Below are 20,000 nucleotides of genomic sequence, written 5' to 3' on the forward strand. Positions count from 1 at the left end.
GTGTAGCAGTGTGTTTGTGTAGCTGTTTGTGTAGCAGTATGTTTGTGCAGCAGTGTGTGTGTAGCAGTGTGTGTGTAGCAGTGTGTGTAGCTGTGTGTGTAGCAGTGTGTGTGTGTGTAGCAGTGTGTGTAGCAGTGTGTGTGTAGCAGTGTGTGTGTAGCAGTGTGTGTGTGTAGCAGTGTGTGTGTGTGTGTGTGTGTGTGTAGCAGTGTGTGTAGCAGTGTGTGTTTGTGTAGCAGTGTGTGTAGCAGTGTGTTTGTGTAGCAGTGTGTGTGTGTTTGTGTAGCAGTGTGTGTAGCAGTGTGTTTGTGTAGCAGTGTGTGTGTGTAGCAGTGTGTTTGTGTAGCAGTGTGTGTGTTTGTGTAGCAGTGTGTGTGTGTGTAGCAGTGTGTTTGTGTAGCAGTGTGTGTGTTTGTGTAGCAGTGTGTGTAGCAGTGTGTGTGTGTTTGTGTAGCAGTGTGTGTGTTTGTGTAGCAGTGTGTTTGTGTAGCAGTAACACTCCACTGAGGGGAAGTGGACAAAGGAACTATTAAAGGGAGTTTAAACAGAACTGGACCACAGATTTGCCCCCTGGGTAAATACACCACCCTGACTGAGGCAGCTGTTCATAAACATTTGGTCTGAATGTCTGTTGACAAATCAGACTGGACTTTAAACGTCAGACCTTCATGACGAGGACGAGTGTCACCATGGCGACGTCTATAAGAACAGGACCAGGACATTTATCACCGTCATCTCACTGAATGTTGAAGTAGAAACTTTACACTGAAGTTTTTTATTAAAAGTCTCGGTTCATTATAATCGGATGTAACGACCTTATTAAGTGTTAATTAACATTAATGAACAAAGCATAAAACCTCAACACTAATAAGTGACAGTCAGTAAATATGGATTGGATTTTATTAAATATTAATGAGATACAGCTGTGTTAATAATTGTTTATTCAGTATTCAGGTATAAACAAAATAACAGAACGTTCATTAGAAGCACGTTGTGAATAAAATATAGTTAAAAATATATTTTTATTGTATTTTTTAATAAAAGTTCACAGAGCTGGATATAGACGACAAGACACGAGCAAAACTTACACTGAAAATAGAATGAGAGAAAAGAAGCACATTAACTCTATAGTTTATATCATAATCAGTGAGGGAAAGAAATGAAGTTTTATTATTTTATTATTTAAATTCATCCTTTATAATATGATGTAATTCATTCCTTCTAAATGTATGATGTATTTCTACAAGACATTTAAGTGCCTTTATACAATATAATGTTAGTTATGTACCCAGTAATATAGTAATGAGTCTGTCTGTGTTTTGCCCTGTTTCTGTCTGCTGTCATTCCCTGCTGTTAATTGTTGGCCCCGCCCACTCATTTGTTACCATGGACACTAATTGCACTCAATCTCTTCCCCAGGTGTTTTGTCTTTGTCTCTGATTGTCTCCGCTCTTTGTTCACGTCCCTGATGTTAGTCGTTGTGGAATGTTGTCTGTTTATGTCTCTGTTCCTGTTCCCTGTTCTGCTCAGTGTTCTGCCCTGTTTTTGCCTGTTTATCTGTTGCTTGCTTCTTGTTCTGGATTGATAAAAGGTTAAACTGCATTTGGATCCTTTGTGTCATCGTGACAAATATAGCTATAAGTGTACATGTGTAAAAAGTGTAAATTATATCACAATAATAAACAAATAATAAATGACACAAACAGTAAAATGAACAGGGTTCAGCTCGAGTTCATGTGGATTTTCACCTGCTGTTACAAATAATCCCTCTGGTTTTGATGGGATTGAGGTCCAGGGAATTTTATCCAGGGATCAGAGGTCATTATAAACTCAGTGTAGAATTGTGTTTAGTCTGATTCACTGTACACGATGAACACACACTTCTCACGTCTCTGTGTGTGTTTAATGTGTTAGAACTAAATGAGTGATGTGTTAATAAACATGTTCTCTATTCTCCATCATGGTAATGCAGGAACACTGGAGTCTTCATCACACACAGATGTTCATTAGACCCTGAATATGAAAGAAAAACATGTGAAATAATCAGCACAAAGTGGACTGTGGTACTTCATGACCAACAGCATGTAATCATCTCTGCTCCAACAGAAACATCATCATCTCCTGTTTATAATGAATCATTCAACATTTCTTCATTCTTACTAACATCTGTGTTCTAACATTTAACTAGAACAAATGAGAACTTCCACAAGTTCTAACAGGATAATGAGCAGATCTTTACCCATCACATCACTGCTCTTATCCAATCACAGGAGCTTTTTTATATAACAAACACTACTGTGTCATTTAGATCTTGTTCTACATTTATATTTAAGTGCAGACTTTAAGAACAAACTCAGGTGAATTTTACAGGAATGACAGAAGACACAATGTTCATTAACAATCACTCTCATCAACTCATTGGTGACTTTTTGTAGACTGTCTGAATCCCTGTTTTCTGCCTTCACATGAATTTTACATCAACACACTTTACTGAACACAAAACAGCATTAAAGAGATTCGTTAGAAAAATCCTGATTAAACAGAATATAGTGACATTTTCTAACCTGATAATGTGAAAGTTGTCGAAGAGAAATGTGATGTGTATCAATGTGTAATGATAATGAGGGTAAACTTTTATTAACAGGTCATTACTCACTCCACTGTCTGTAGTTTGTAATGTTCATCATCCTTAAGATCAGACAGCAGCTTCTTTACTGAGTCTCCTAGTTTATTACAGGACAGATCCAGTTCTCTCAGGTGTGAGGGGTTTGATCTCAGAGCTGAAGTCAGAGCAGCACAGCCTTCATCTGAGACACCACACTTACACAACCTGTATAGAGACACAATAACACACTCTTCACTGGTTGTACACAGGGACGTTTCTAGTGTTTAATCACTTTGTTCACAGGCAAACAAGAATTTTACAGAAACCTGAAAACACATTTATTTATTTGTTTGTTTGTTTGTTTGTTTGCCAAAAGCCCCAACAAAGCATTTATTTATTTATTCATTTGTCAAAATAAGTGGGTGGGGCACAACAAGTAGACGGGGACACAGTGCTGGGTGTAGCTTTTGATGGGCGGGGCTTATGATGGGTGGGGCTTATGATGGGCGTGGCTTATGACTGTAGGTACAGGATATTTTCCCTTCAGCTAACATTACAATCAGTCTTCATGTTTTAAATCATGATGTAAATATTAATGTGTGATGAAGACGAAGCCTATTTTCAGACATATCTACTGTAATCTACATCATCAGACACTGATTTATCAGGAACATTTTACTGGGGCTCGAGTGTCGACCCTGACTGTAGACCCGACAATTATTGTGGACTGAGTAACACACACTTTACAGACCAGGACAACACATAAGACTAGAACTTGGACTTTTTCTGGACTTTCATACACAACACTGAGACATCAGCCAGATTTTATTTTACACAGAACATATTTCATATATTGCAGTATTTAACACATCTGAACTTTATTAAAACTCTCACATTGTTCTGCCACTGATCCATATTCACATTTATTTTTACACTCCATTAAACTGATCCTTACATTTCTATTTGTTACATCTATTCTATTTTTATTCTAGTTTCTTTTTTATTATTCTATTTTATTTGATGTTTAAATCACAGACAGATTAAAAACATGTCACTACGTGTCGTACTGTGTATGGTTGTGTATGTGAGAAATAAAATATTAATGTCAATGTTTTCTGTAACTTTTCTCTGTTTCACATCTCAACAAAATCTCTGTTTTAATCCGAGTTCACATGAACAGATCTTTCTTGAGAAGATCAGACTGTCAGTAATCAGACCTAAAACAGGGTCAGACTCTAATTAGTGTTTGGAGAAGTTGTTAGTTCATTGGTGTATTTTTTAACCCCAGACAGTGAAAGTGTAAATGGTTTATTCAGTATTGACAAGAACAACTGTGACTGTGTTTTATTTATACACAATGTGTTTATCTATTATTACGACCTGGATGAAGATTAGACCATGATTTATTATTAATGTTTTAATAGATGATCTTACTTCAGTGTCTCCAGTTTACAGTGAGGATTCTCCAGTACAGCAGAGAGAATCTTCACTCCTGAGTCTCCTAGATTATTACAGGACAGATTCAGGTGTCTCAGGTGTGATATCACTATACATATACACAACATACACATACACCATAGAAAAGGAAACACAACATCAAAACATCCCAATCAACAAACATGTACATTAGAGCAACAAACATTCTAGTAGAAAATACAGAAGAGAAAAATAGAGACACAAAACCATGTCAATGGACTTGAGAATTTGAATAACAGGAAGTGAAAAGATAAGTTTTCAGATTAGTTTTGAAATCCTGTAAAGACGCCAGGTCTCGAATGTTCTGGGGAGAGAAGTCCAGAGGCTGGGAGCCACAATACAGAAGGTTCTACCACCAAATGATTTCAGCCTATAATGAGGAACCTCTAATAAATTAGAGTCAGAGGACCTAAGTGCAGGGGCAGGGGTATATGTGTGAAGGAGATCTGTGGTATATTGTGGACAGGAGCGATGGAGAGCTTTAAATGTAGTGAGGAGAACTTTATATTGAATACAGAAACTAATTGTGAGCCAATGTAAACTGTATAAGATGGGGGTGATGTGGGGGGATTTCTGTGTGTGTGTTAACACTCTTACTGCTGAATTCTGGATCTATTGGAGTTTCTTTAAAGAAGTTGATAGTAAACCATAAAAAAGTGCATTACAGTAATCTAGACAGGAGGTAATGAAAGCATGGACAAGGGTCTCGGCATCACTGATATTTAAACTTGGGCGTAATCGGGCAATATTTTGTAGATGAAAGAAGGCAGATTTGGTGAGAGATGAGATGTGAGAGGAGAAAGACAGAAGAATCAAACACTATGCCCAGGTTTTGATAGTGGTTGGGGGTTTTACACGACAGCCAGTCATATTAATTTTATCAATATTAAGAGATGAAGTACATTTAGGAGGGCCGACTAAGAGCAGATCTGTTTTATCTGTATTTAGTTTGAGGAAGTTCTTGGTCATTAATATGTTTATTTTATTGATACAAGGAGTTATAACATCTATGGGAAAGGGATCAGTGTGTTTAAAGCTCATGATAGACACGTGATAAAGACACACGTGATTGCTTAGAAAAAAAAGGTTGCAGTTAGTTAGAAAAACAAACACTGAGAGAAAAAGCCGTGTTGTTGTCATGTTAAAACCTTGTTAGAACTTATATAACATTTCCAGTTCGAAACAGTAATTTAAAGCTATATATTCCCAGCGTGCTGAGTTATTAATGTTGTTTAGTGAATTGATAGTTTCTGAGATGTTGTTATGTAGATCGCTATTTGTAATTAGCGGCTAATGTTATACACATATGTTTGTGTGAACATTTACTGTTTTTATATTGTTTGTCAATATTCATGCAATATACATGTTGTTGCATTTAGTTGCTAAACAATGTTCAGTATGTGTTTGTGATGCAGAGACAAATGTGTGATAATGTTTAACACAAATAACTAATTTCCTGCAAATATGTGATCTCAGCATCATAGAGATTATTATATCTTGATTTATTAGCATAATTTAATGCTTACAATCTAAAGCTGTTAAAATGTAATTCTGAATTGTTTGCTTTTTACAGATTGACCACACAGACACACACAGACACACACACACTCACACACACTCACACACACACACACACACACACACACACACACACACACACACACACACACACACACACACACACACTCACACACACACACACACACACACACACACACACACACACACACACACACACACACACACACACACACTCACACTCACACACACACACACACACACTCACACACACACACACACACACACACACACACACACACACACACACACACACACACACACACACACTCACACACACACTGCACAAGAGGAATAAAATACAAAAATCAATATCCAGGTTAATTTTATCATTTCATGTGTAACTGTAAGTAAAATAAAGTGTGTATATAAATGACTAAAGGACTGTGTATAATGTTGTACAGTAAACCCAAGAGAAAGAGATCAGAATCACCAACACACAGCTGTATCTCCATGAAGAGTGATCAGTCTATGGGGCATCCTCTGAGGTTTAAAGCTGGAGCATCATCACTTCTACACAGGTAACGTCTCCTCACTGTTAATGTCACTGCTAAAGTCACACTTAAAGGGAAGTTTAACTACATAAACAGGACAAAATAAATACTGAAACACAGTAATGGAGCCACTGTTGTGTGTCCAAATACTTTTTGTATTATTTAATCTTTTATTTGGAAATGTGTTTGGGGAAAAGTGTGTTTGTGGTGTGTTTAAAGGTGCGGTGCACGATGTTTGAATGCCAATGTTGACATTTAAAATCACCAAAACAAACACGCCCCTAACCCAAATGGGTGTCACCCCTGTTTTGGTAGCTCCGCCCCACACATACATACGTAACCCAGGCAACTATTATGGGGGAACCTGCTGGGGCAGCTGGCCGAGGGGGTATTTTTATCAGTAAATGAACACAATGAGTAATACTGTGGTAATACAGATGTGTTTGTGTAGTACTGTGTGTTGTAGCGTGAGGTTTAGCTCTGTTTAACATGGAACATGTTCAGTTCTCTCCAGCGCTGGAAATCTGATCCTATATTAACACGTCCTGCTTCTTGTCTTATTGTAAGCCTTTCTTCACTTTTCGTTTTTATCCTCCATGTCAATGTTTCAATCACTTTCGGCTAATGTCACACATGGGCACTGAACACTCTCTCCGCCCATATTGACAAGACACGCCTCTTTATGCTAATGTCACACATGCGCACTGAACACTCTCTCCGCCCATATTGACAAGACACGCCTCTTTATGCTAATGTCACACATGCGCACTGAACACTCTCTCCGCCCATATTGACAAGACACGCCTCTTTATGCTAATGTCACACATGCGCACACACATGCGCACTGAACACACTCTCCGCCCATATTGACAAGACACGCCTCTTTATGCTAATGTCACACATGCGCACTGAACACTCTCTCCGCCCATATTGACAAGACACGCCTCTTTATGCTAATGTCACACATGCGCACTGAACACTCTCTCCGCCCATATTGACAAGACACGCCCCTTTCTACTCATTGGCTACACGTTTGTTTTGTTTGTCGGCCCGACTCAGTTTTCTAAAGCATTTCTCAAACAACATACACCGCACCTTTAATATAATTAGCACTTGGTTTGACATGTTGTTTTGTAAGACAGTAAAATTCACATGTTAGTGTGGTAGTTTGGGGGTTGCTGTGTGTTCAGTCATTGCAGGCGAGACCACTGCTTAGCATTATTGAGCTAATGACAGGAAACAAGTCATAATAATCATCTAGAGTTTGAACGTAAAAGTGTTAGTCTAGACTAATAGCATCTGTCTTTACATTTACATTACATTTATGGCATGTGGGAGACTCCTTTATTCCCAGTGACAGCACAATCTCCTATTAAACAACCCTGACATATTAACAGCATTACCATAAATGACCTTAATTTTGTTCCACTGAAATGATTAAAATAACATTATGCCTTACCTTATAACTACAGACCGACTTTTCTACTTTCTGCAGTAAAACTCCAGCAGGCTACTTCACCTACTCTCACCTTGATATCTCTGTGATGGAGCTCTCTGGCTAATAGTTTTCAAACAGAAACGAGCAAAGCAACTGATCTCAATTAGATGGTCATATTTCATAAGGAATTATTTCATTTAAAAAGTTTAATCAGTAGCATAATCTGTAGTTGGCCCCAGTCTAGCTCTCTTAGACAGGAGAGGAAGGCTTGTGTTGCTTACGGGCTCCCTATCATAAGGAAAGGTGTCCGGTCAGCAAGCCAAGGCCAGCCCCATCAGTCTAGACAGGACCTAAGAGGTCGTCTATGGCAGGAGTTACAAAAAGAAAACCCTACATTCAGGGCTGGGATTCCGGGGAGCCTTGACTCTGGGGTTCGCCTGGCCTACGCTACCTTCCAAGTGTTTCTCAATGGGGTCTAGATACTATAGAGAAAGGGTACAGAATCCAGTTTGCAGGTCCTTTGTGCACAGGGGCAGTGTGCTACTGGAATGGGTTTGGACTCTTAGTTTCTGTGCTACAGTGTGTTTAGTGTGTAAATATAAAATGAACTTAAATAAAGGCTCCACTAGTGAAAAAAGCTACCACAGTCACCATTGAGCATAAAAAAGTCATTCTGTTTATTGTGTGTAAAAATCCACATTCAGTTATCAAGTGAGTTAAAAACTGTAAAGATTGTAAATAAATAATTAAAGACGTGTCCATAATGTTGTACAGTAAACTCCAGGGAAAGAGATCAGAATCACCAACACACAGCTGTAGCTCCATGAAGAGTCATGAGCCTATGGATCATCATCTGGGGGTTAAAGCTGTAGACTCCTCACTTCTACACAGGTAACGTCTCTTAACTTTTAATGTCAATGCTAAAGTTACACTTAAAGGGTAATTTAACGAGATAAACAGGGGGACAAACTAAATACTACAACACTAGAACTCTGACTGTAATAAAGCCACTATTATGTGTTTAAATATCGCTCAGTCTGTTTATTGGGAAATGTTGTGATTGGAATGTTTGCTTGTGGTTTCTTTCTTCAAATGACGTTGTTTTGTAATGCAGTGAAATTCATACGATGGCATTCAAATATGGCTTAAGTGTCCAAATAATAGTCTGTATACTACAGAGTGATTAGATTACTGAAAACAGATGATTAAGTCTAATACATGAACCCCGTGTCTTCCTGCTTCACTCTAAAAAATAAAACGCTGGCTCAACTTAAAAAGATTAAGGTAACAATTTGCATGCATCTTTTTAAGTAGCTTCACCTCAGTCATTATTAAGTAGATATCATAAACCTTTTATAGTTAGACTAACCCAATTTGTTTAGTACAACCAACATGATTTGACTTAACCTCTAAGAGCTTAATTAAGTTGAAACAACTTAATTTTAATTTCAAAGTTTTGGTGATATTAAGTGGTCAAATTACATAATTTAAGCTATTCTAACTTCTTTATTTTGATTCCATTCTACTTAGATATGTCCATGCAAATTGTTACCTTAATTTTTTTGAGTACAAGTAACTTATTTCACTTCAGTCAGGAGAAATAACACAGCAATTCCAGTTTTATGATGAAACTGGTTTATTATAAAACCAATCAGAGTGCTTTGACAAAACAATGCTTTGACAAAAAGATAATTATCCAGGACTAAAGTATTTTTTTCAAGTAAAGTCAAGTAAAGAATCAAGTATTTTTCTGGTAGGTACATATCAGAATAAAATAAAATAAAATAATAACAATAAATCACAGGGAACGTGGAAAATGAATTCCTACATCAGACACAATTGCCAGCTTATTGGGTCCACCTAGCTGAAACTAAAAGTTTTCTTCCTTTTGTTTTATTTTACCTTCATCACATAAACTACAGCCGCCATAAAGTCTCAAACAAATACAACACTGTAACCTTCATGTAAAAACTTGTCAACATTACAGCTTCTGTATGCGTATGCACAGCAAAACTTTTACATGTAACATTTCAGGAATACAACAGTTTACTGTTTAAAGACATTACCTTCGGCCTAGCTTTCAGACCATCCAGCTCAAGAATTATTTTCTGAAACACCTCAAAAGTATTTTTTAGTTCCTTTGGGTAGCTGAGGTTGAGGGCATATACCAGCCCTAGCAGGGCACAGGCTCTGGATACATCCAGGTCTTGCAGGACTTCCGTTCCCTCAATAATAATACTGCCGTTGGCTGGGTCAAAATTTGTGGCACCTCATCATCCTAAGTAGATCAAAATCAATGTCAGTGTTTTAAGTCAAGGAAAGGAACAGGACATTAGCTTAGCTCAAACTGTCTTTTCAGTTTAGTGTGTGACAACAACGACTTACTTAAGTAAAGTTTGCCGCATTCATTTTGTTTCATATTTAGGTTTATATGTATTTTGTCCACCGTGGAGGAAAGCTGATTTTGAGGAGAACACGGTTGTAGCCGCCTCACTACATTACTACGAGAGAAAAGAGGTGTAGCGTTTAGATCAGGAGTTATTGACTCGGGAAACTCGAACCTGTGGACAACTTTACTTAAGTCAACGATTTTTTGTGCATACAGTTGTTAGCTGCTGAGATTAAAACAAAGCAAAAATATTAACTTACCTATATAGCCTCGATTCTCCTGTGTCTCCGGCTCCTAGTCCTTCTCTGGCAGACAAACACGTCCGGACAAATTCCGCCTTTACTCAGCATGTAAAGGATGCTCACTAGATATACAAGTTTCACTAACTTAATATTTTTCTGTTGTTACGAGAAGGTAAAAGTGTGTGTTCAAAATCCATATATAATTAAGTTAAGACAGTATTCTTTATTTTAATGTTGAAAGACTTATTAAAATGAGTTATCAACTCACCAATACAAGTACATATTACAAACTTAATTATTTTATGCTGAAAATATTGTTTATTTCAAGTTTTACAAACTAACCCCATGAATCATTTTTTAGAGTGTTCTCCATATCACAGATACGACCCAGAATCTGCTGGTGGAAATGAATTCCAGAAAAAAGTTCAAATCATATTTGATGAAGAAGTTTCAGTGTTTGAATGGAGTGATAATAAACCTGGGAACCCAAACACTCCTGAATGAGATCTACACAGAGCTCTACATCACAGAGGGAGACAGTGGACAAGTCAATAATGAACATGAGGTGAGACAGATGGAGGCAGCATCCAGGAGAAGAACAACAGAGGAAACACCAATCAAATGCAATGACATCTTTAAGCCTTTATCTGAACAAGACAAACCCATCAGAACTGTGCTGACAAATACATCATCTAAACAAGACAAACCCATCAGAACTGTGCTGACAAATACATCATCTGAACAAGACAAACCCATCAGAACTGTGCTGACAAATACATCATCTAAACAAGACAAACCCATCAGAACTATGGTGACAAATACATCATCTAAACAAGACAAACCCATCAGAACTGTGCTGACAAATACATCATCTAAACAAGACAAACCCATCAGAACTGTGCTGACAAAGGGAGTCGCTGGCATCGGAAAAACCGTCTCTGTGCAGAAGTTCATTGTGGACTGGGCTGAAGGGAAAGTAAATCAGGACGTCCACCTCATATTTCCACTTCCTTTCAGAGAGCTGAACTTGATGATGGACCAGAAAATGAGCCTGATGGAGCTCCTTCATGTGTTTTTTAAGGAAACAAAAGAAACAGAAACGTCCAGTTTGGAAAAGGTTCTGTTCATTTTTGACGGATTGGACGAGTGTCGTTTTCCTCTAGATTTCCAGAACACAGTGAGAGTGTGTGATGTAACTGAATCAGCATCAGTGCCTGTGCTGCTGATAAACCTGATCAAAGGGAATCTGCTTCCATCTGCTCTCATCTGGATCACCTCCAGACCTGCAGCAGCTGATCAAATCCCCTCTGAGTGTGTGGATCGAGTCACAGAGGTACGAGGGTTCAATGACCCACAGAAGGAGGAGTACTTCAGGAAGAGGATCAGTGATCAGAGCCTGGCCAATAACATCATCACACACCTGAAGTCATTAAGAAGCCTCTACATCATGTGTCACATCCCAGTCTTCTGCTGGATTACAGCCACTGTTCTAGAGAGAATGTTGGGTGAAGCAGAGAGTGGAGAGATCCCCAAGACTCTGACTCAAATGTACACACACTTCCTCATCATTCAGACAAACATCATCAGAGAAAAATACTCAAAGAAGCAGGAGAGTGATGAAGAAATGCTTCTTAAACTGGGACAACTGGCTTTTCAGCAGCTGAAGAAAGGGAACCTGATCTTCTATGATGAAGACCTGAGAGAGTGTGGTATTGATGTGACAGAAGCAGCAGTGTACTCAGGTGTGTGTACTCAGATCTTCAGAGAGGAGTTTGGGCTTCACCACAGTAAAGTGTACTGCTTTGTTCATCTGAGCATTCAGGAGCATCTCGCAGCTCTGTATGTGCACCTGACCTTCATGAAGGAGAAGAGAAATGTTCTGATACAGAATCAGGGTTATAACAGGTGGATGAACACTAATACAATCTCAGATGTACACATCAGTGCTGTAGATCAGACTTTACACAGTCAGACTGGACATCTGGATCTTTTCCTTCGCTTTCTTCTGGGTCTCTCACTGGAGTCCAATCAGAAACTCTTACATGTTTTAGTAACACAGACAGGAAGTAACCCTCAGAGCACACAGGAAACAGTTCAGTACATTAAGAAGAAGATCAGTGAAGATCCTCCTACAGAGAAATCCATCACTCTGTTCCACTGTCTGAATGAACTGGGTGATGATTCTCTAGTGGAGGAAATCCAACACTACCTGAAATCTGGAAAACAAAGTGAACTTTCTTCTTCCCAGCTTTCTGCTCTGGTGTTTGTGTTACTGACATCAGCACAGGAGCTGGATGAGTTTGACCTGAGTAAATATTTCAGTACAGATAAGATAACAGAAAAAGTTGTTCTGAAGATGATGCCTGTGATTACAGCATCCAGTAAAGCAATGTAAGTAAATGTGAATATAACTGTTCTACTGTTACAGTGTTAGAGAGAAACTGAACACACTCTAATATGGACTTTGGGATGTTCTGACCTGAAGGTGATACAGAGTGGAGTTCATGTAAATAGATAAATTAGGGAATAAAAACTGCATTAATAAATGAATGATACTGAAGTGCAGCTATTAAACATGTAGAAGCAGGTGATTACATTTGAGGGAGTTTTGTAGTTTTGTAGTTATGACTTATCTTAATATCTTACAATAATGATGAAGTTAATGCAGGTTTTATGTTGGATGTTTGATGTATATTAAACACACCTGTGTACCAGACATAAAGAACCATGTTTACTGCAGTAATGACAAATTCTAATCCCCAAAAAGTTTTTATTCATTATTAACTTTTATTTGTGAGGTGGAAATGGTCTTTTATAGGAAACTGACTTTAAAAAGTTTTATACTCGTTAGAGGAAACATTTTTATAATAATAATAATAATAATAATAATAATAATAATAATAATAATAATTAGAGAGAATTCGACTCTAGAGGCAGGAGGAAGCATCAATATAAAGAAGAGACTGTTGGACTTGGACAGAGTAGATTTTGAACCTATAAGGGGAACTTTTGAGAATTTTGAGAAAGTTGGAGGAAAACTAAAGGTTTATTTCATTTAAACAATAGTTGAGACACGAGTGTGGAAGAGCAGAGTCACGTTTTATGGACATATAAAATACACTGCACTAAATTATAAACACATTTTTCATGAGCTGAACACAAAGATTTCAGACTTTTTCTATGTAAACAAAAGGCCAATTTCTCTCACATATTGTTCACAAATCTGTCTAAATCTGTGTTAGTGAGCACTTCTCCTGTTGGGAGACAATCTGTCCACCTCACAGGGGTGACGTCAAGATGCTGATTAGACATCATGATTATTACACAGGTGTGCTTTAGGCTTGTCCACATAATAAACTCTAAAATGTGCAGTTTTACTGTATTGGGGGTCTGATGGGGTCTGAAATCCAGTCAGTATCTGGTGTTACTACCACACACATCTCCTTCACATAGAGTAGATCAGGTTGTTGATTGTGACCTGTGGAATGTTGGTCCACTCGTCTTCATTGTCTGTGTGAAGTTACTGGATTTTGGCAGGAACTGGAACAGCTCATTGTCCTCTTTTTACACTCATGTAAGTTCTTTTGAGTGACAGCTGATGTTGAGTTTCTTCTCAACCCTGTGCCCACCCTGTTTTACCCAGGACCACCTACTGTTCACTATCTGACAGGAATGTTGTGTTCAGTGTTAATTATACTTTATATAATAAAATCTGTAGATGAAGAGTGTGTTATTGTGTCTCTATACAGTTTGTATAGGTGTGATGTCTCAGATGAAGACTGTGCTGCTCTGACTTCAGCTCTGAGATCAAACCCCTCACACCTGAGAGAACTGGATCTGTCCCATAATAATCTAGGAGACTCAGGAGTGAAGCTTCTCTCTGCTGTACTGGAGAATCCTCACTGTAAACTGGAGACACTGGGGTAAGATCATCTATTAAAACATTAATAATAAATCATGGTCTAATCTTCATCCAGGTCGTAATAATAGATAAACACATTGTGTATAAATAAAACACAGTCACAGTTGTTCTTGTCAATACTGAATAAACCATTTACACTTTCACTGTCTGGGGTTAAAAAATACACCAATGAACTAACAACTTCTCCAAACACTAATTAGAGTCTGACCCTGTTTTAGGTCTGATTACTGACAGTCTGATCTTCTCAAGAAACATCTGTTCATGTGAACTCGGATTAAAACAGCTGTGACTGTTTTATTTATACAGGATGTGTATATTTTTACATTTATATTTTATTTCTCACATTTTATTTATGTGTAAAATAAAACCTGGCTGATGTCTCAGTGTTGTGTATGAAAGTCCAGAAAAAGTCCAAGTTCTAGTCTTATGTGTTGTCCTGGTCTGTAAAGTGTGTGTTACTCAGTCCACAATAATACACACTGTCTACAGTCAGGGTCGACACTCGAGCCCCAGTAAAATGTTCCTGATAAATCAGTGTCTGATGATGTAGATTACAGTAGATATGTCTGAAAATAGGCTTCGTCTTCATCACACATTAATATTTACATCATGGTTTAAAACATGAAGACTGAGTGTAATGTTAGCTGAAGGGAAAATATCCTGTACCCTTCAGTCGTAAGCCACGCCCATCATAAGCCACGCCCATCATAAGCTACGCCCATCATAAGCTACGCCCATCACTGTGTCCCAGTCTTCTTGTTGTGCCCCACCCACTTATTTCAACAAACAAATGAATGAATAAATAAATAAATCCTTTGTTGGGGTTTTTGGCAAATAACTAAATAAATAGATAAACAAATAAATAAATAAATGTGTTTTCAGGTTTCTGTAAAATTCTTGTGTGCCTGTGATGAAAGTGATTAAACACTAGAAACGTCCCTGTGTACAACCAGTGAAGAGTGTGTCATTGTGTCTCTATACAGGTTGTATGAGTGTGATGTCTCAGATGAAGGTTGTGCTGCTCTGACTTCAGCTCTGAGATCAAACCCCTCACACCTGAGACACCTGGATCTGTCCTGTAATAATCTAGGAGACTCAGGAGTGAAGATTCTCTCTGCTGTACTGGAGAATCCTCACTGTAAACTGGAGACACTGAGGTAAGATCATCTCTCTGAGCATCACATGACCTTCTCCTCAGTAAGACACATTCTCTAATAGTGAGACTGAAGCAGAAGTTTTAGGTTCATCATCAATGTCCTGAGGAGGAAGATTGTTTCTTTTCACTGCACACTGATGATTTCTCACAGACTCTGATGTAACTGCAATGTGTCTGAAATTACTGTGAAATTTACTAAAACATTGGAACTAATGACACAAACTGGAGCTGGGACACAAACTAAATGTACTGTGTGAGCTGCAGGGTTTAAAAGCAGCACTGACATGGAAATGATGGAAATAAATAGAACTTGGAGACTAAACTTACACAAGAGTCTCTGGTCAGCTCACACTATCAGAATATAGAATTGATGGATTTACCCTCCACCAGGGGGCAGAAGGGCTGCATGATGAAGGTTAAAATGATCATCAAGAGGCAGTTATCTGTCAGCTATCAGCTTTTTTATTTCACTTATAAACAGAAGAGAAATAAAGAAGTTCTGTGTATTATAATATAAGAAGATGTAAAATTGTGTTCAGTGTACAAGTGGGTCTGTTTTACACTCTAACTGTTATAATAAAATTAAATTGTAATAAGACCCCACTGTAGAAAACAGAATGATTCAGAGCTGAATGAACTAAACCTACACTATACATGTCAGTATTTGTACTATACATTTGTGTTGTCAAGGTTTTAGTTAGAAACACAAGTCTATCAACATGATCCAGCTTTAGTGAGGACCACAAGAGAGGAACAATATTCCCCCAGTACTAAAAGCCCTCTCTGAAGGGGAACCTACACCTGACCTAAATGATATTAAAAACTGGACACTGCTGAGTTTGTTATTCAGAGATTATAAATTACTCCCCAAGGTTTTGGCCAACAGACTGAGTGAAGTGTTAGAACAAGTCGTCCATCGTGATCAGACAGATTGTGTCCCAGGAAGATGAATGTTTATAATATTTCTGTTATCTGGGATCTTTTAGATATCAGTAAGAGTCTTAACCAGATTTTGGTCTAGTGTCAGTAGACCTAGAAAAGACTTTTGACCGAGTCGAACACAACTATTTATGAATGTGTTCACAGCATTTAGTTTTAGTCCTGATTTTGTTTCCATGATAAAGGTTTTGTACAGTGATGTTGAAAGTCTACTGAAAGTTAATGGTGACTTATGTGGTTCCTTATAAAGTTTATAGAGGTGTTATAAAGGTTGTGTCTTGTCTGGTGTGTTGTATACTTTAGTAATAGAAAGACTTTTAAACAAGTTAAGAACAGATTTGTACTGATTATATATTCTGAAGTTCACAAACCTGTTTATCAGCTGATGATGATGATGATGATGATGATGATGATGTTTTAATTAAATCAGAGGTAAGTTTGATGTTGGAAATATTAAAACAATTTAAAAACATCTCTGTTACAAAAGTAAAGTGATATAAATGTAAACCCATGGATGTCCATATTGTTTACAGAGTTAAAGTGTTTCATGCCTTTCTGCAGTGTAATAGATGAACATTTATTGTGTTCTAGTCTATTTGATGTGAGGAAACTTTCTCACTAGAAATCTTTATTTGTGGTTTCTGTCACAATTATTTATTTAATAAATCTGACAATATTTTAGTTATTGTAATAAAGGGTTTTATATGTGTTGATGAAGAGTGTGTTATTGTGTCTCTATACAGTTTGTGGCAGTGTGATGTCTCAGATGAAGGCTGTGCTGCTCTGACTTCAGCTCTGAGATCAAACCCCTCACACCTGAGACACCTGGATCTGTCCTGGAATAAACTAGGAGACTCAGGAGTGAAGCTTCTCTCTGCTGTACTGGAGAATCCTCACTGTAAACTGGAGACACTGAGGTAAGATCATCTATTAAAACATTAATAATAAATCATGGTCTAATCTTCATCCAGGTCGTAATAATAGATAAACACATTGTGTATAAATAAAACACAGTCACAGTTGTTCTTGTCAATACTGAATAAACCATTTACACTTTCACTGTCTGGGGTTAAAAAATACACCAATGAACTAACAACTTCTCCAAACACTAATTAGAGTCTGACCCTGTTTTAGGTCTGATTACTGACAGTCTGATCTTCTCAAGAAAGATCTGTTCATGTGAACTCGGATTAAAACACAGATTTTGTTGAGATGTGAAACAGAGAAAAGTTACAGAAAACATTGACATTAATATTTTATTTCTCACATACACAACCATACACAGTACGACACGTAGTGACATGTTTTTAATCTGTCTGTGATTTAAACATCAAATAAAATAGAATAATAAAAAAGAAACTAGAATAAAAATAGAATAGATGTAACAAATAGAAATGTAAGGATCAGTTTAATGGAGTGTAAAAATAAATGTGAATATGGATCAGTGGCAGAACAATGTGAGTGTTTTAATAAAGTTCAGATGTGTTAAATACTGCAATATATGAAATATGTTCTGTGTAAAATAAAATCTGGCTGATGTCTCAGTGTTGTGTATGAAAGTCCAGAAAAAGTCCAAGTTCTAGTCTTATGTGTTGTCCTGGTCTGTAAAGTGTGTGTTACTCAGTCCACAATAATACACACTGTCTACAGTCAGGGTCGACACTCGAGCCCCAGTAAAATGTTCCTGATAAATCAGTGTCTGATGATGTAGATTACAGTAGATATGTCTGAAAATAGGCTTCGTCTTCATCACACATTAATATTTACATCATGATTTAAAACATGAAGACTGATTGTAATGTTAGCTGAAGGGAAAATATCCTGTACACTTCAGTCATAAGCCACGCCCATCATAAGCCCCGCCCATCATAAGTTACGCCCATCAAAAGCTACACCCAGCACTGTGTCCCCGTCTACTTGTTGTGCCCCACCCACTTATTTTGACAAATGAATAAATAAATAAATGCTTTGTTGGGGCTTTTGGCAAACAAACAAACAAACAAACAAATAAATGTGTGTTTTCAGGTTTCTGTAAAATTCTTGTGTGCCTGTGATCAAAGTGATTAAACACTAGAAACGTCCCTGTGTACAACCAGTGATGAGTGTGTTATTGTGTCTCTATACAGGTTGTGTAAGTGTGATGTCTCAGATGAAGGCTGTGCTGCTCTGACTTCAGCTCTGAGATCAAACCCCTCACACCTGAGAGAACTGAATCTGTCCTATAATAAACTAGGAGACTCAGTAAAGAAGCTGCTGTCTGATCTTAAGGATGATGAACATTACAAACTACAGACAGTGATGTGAGTAATGACCTGTTAATAAAAGTTTACCCTCATTATCATTACACATTGATACACATCACATTTCTCTTCGATAACTTTCACATTATCAGGTTAGAAAATGTCACTATATTCTGTTTAATCAGGATTTTTCTAACGATTCTCTTTAATGCTGTTTTGTGTTCAGTAAAGTGTGTTGATGTAAAATTCATGTGAAGGCAGAAAACAGGGATTCAGACAGTCTACAAAAAGTCACCAATGAGTTGATGAGAGTGATTGTTAATGAACATTGTGTCTTCTGTCATTCCTGTAAAATTCACCTGAGTTTGTTCTTAAAGTCTGCACTTAAATATAAATGTAGAACAAGATCTAAATGACACAGTAGTGTTTGTTATATAAAAAAGCTCCTGTGATTGGATAAGAGCAGTGATGTGATGGGTAAAGATCTGCTCATTATCCTGTTAGAACTTGTGGAAGTTCTCATTTGTTCTAGTTAAATGTTAGAACACAGATGTTAGTAAGAATGAAGAAATGTTGAATGATTCATTATAAACAGGAGATGATGATGTTTCTGTTGGAGCAGAGATGATTACATGCTGTTGGTCATGAAGTACCACAGTCCACTTTGTGCTGATTAATTCACATCTTTTTCTTTCATATTCAGCTTCTAATGAATATCTGTGTGTGATGAAGACTCCAGTGTTCCTGCATTACCATGATGGAGAATAGAGAACATGTTTATTAACACATCACTCATTTAGTTCTAACACATTAAACACACACAGAGACGTGAGAAGTGTGTGTTCATCGTGTACAGTGAATCAGACTAAACACAATTCTACACTGAGTTTATAATGACCTCTGATCCCTGGATAAAATTCCCTGGACCTCAATCCCATCAAAACCAGAGGGATTATTTGTAACAGCAGGTGAAAATCCACATGAACTCGAGCTGAACCCTGTTCATTTTACTGTTTGTGTCATTTATTATGTGTTTATTATTGTGATATAATTTACACTTTTTACACATGTAAACTTATAGCTATATTAGTCACGATGACATAAAGGCGAGTGAGGATCCAAATGCAGTTTAACCTTTTATCAATCCAGAACAAGAAGCAAGCAACAGATAAACAGGCAAAAACAGGGCAGAACACTGAGCAGAACAGGGAACAGGAACAGAGACATAAACAGACAACATACCACAACGACTAACATCAGGGACGTGAACAAAGAGCAGAGACAATCAGAGACAAAGACAAAACACCTGGGGAAGAGATTGAGTGCAATTAGTGTCCATGGTAACAAATGAGTGGGCGGGGCCAACAATTAACAGCAGGGAGTGACAGCAGACAGAAACGGGGCAAAACACAGACAGACTCATTACTATATTACTGGGTACATAACTAACATTATATTGTATAAAGGCACTTAAATGTCTTGTAGAAATACATCATACATTTAGAAGGAATGAATTACATC

At 37.5% G+C, this 20,000-nt stretch overlaps 2 protein-coding genes and 1 long non-coding RNA gene across 37 annotated transcripts in view; 1 reads left to right on the top strand and 2 right to left on the bottom strand.

Annotated features, from left to right (window-relative positions):
- Nucleotides 1-13,352, top strand: part of LOC113636443 (NLR family CARD domain-containing protein 3-like) — a 63,518-nt gene extending 50,166 nt beyond the window's left edge. For 5 of the 6 annotated variants that reach the window (XM_047802821.1, XM_047802825.1, XM_047802824.1 and 2 more), the window contains 3 exons: nt 8,366-8,482; nt 10,603-10,905; nt 11,086-13,352. In XM_047802821.1, coding sequence (XP_047658777.1) covers nt 10,629-10,905; nt 11,086-12,617 — 1,809 coding nt within the window. In that variant the 5' untranslated portion in view covers nt 8,366-8,482; nt 10,603-10,628 and the 3' untranslated portion in view covers nt 12,618-13,352. Of the gene's footprint in view, nt 1-6,063; nt 6,181-8,365; nt 8,483-10,602; nt 10,906-11,085 lie in introns of all 6 variants that reach the window. The other variant, XM_047802822.1, reaches the window with a different exon arrangement.
- LOC125138460 (NLR family CARD domain-containing protein 3-like) overlaps nt 1-20,000 on the bottom strand; it is a 358,584-nt gene that overhangs the window by 280,273 nt on the left and 58,311 nt on the right. The window lies entirely within an intron of this gene.
- Nucleotides 9,620-10,411, bottom strand: LOC113652976. Its single transcript, XR_003442994.2, has 2 exons — nt 10,241-10,411; nt 9,620-9,869 (listed from the first exon to the last, which is right to left on the bottom strand). It is a non-coding gene; the product is annotated as an uncharacterized LOC113652976 (long non-coding RNA).

This window comes from Tachysurus fulvidraco, chromosome 18 (assembly GCF_022655615.1).
Source record: "Tachysurus fulvidraco isolate hzauxx_2018 chromosome 18, HZAU_PFXX_2.0, whole genome shotgun sequence".
NCBI classification, from domain to species: Eukaryota; Metazoa; Chordata; class Actinopteri; order Siluriformes; family Bagridae; genus Tachysurus; species Tachysurus fulvidraco.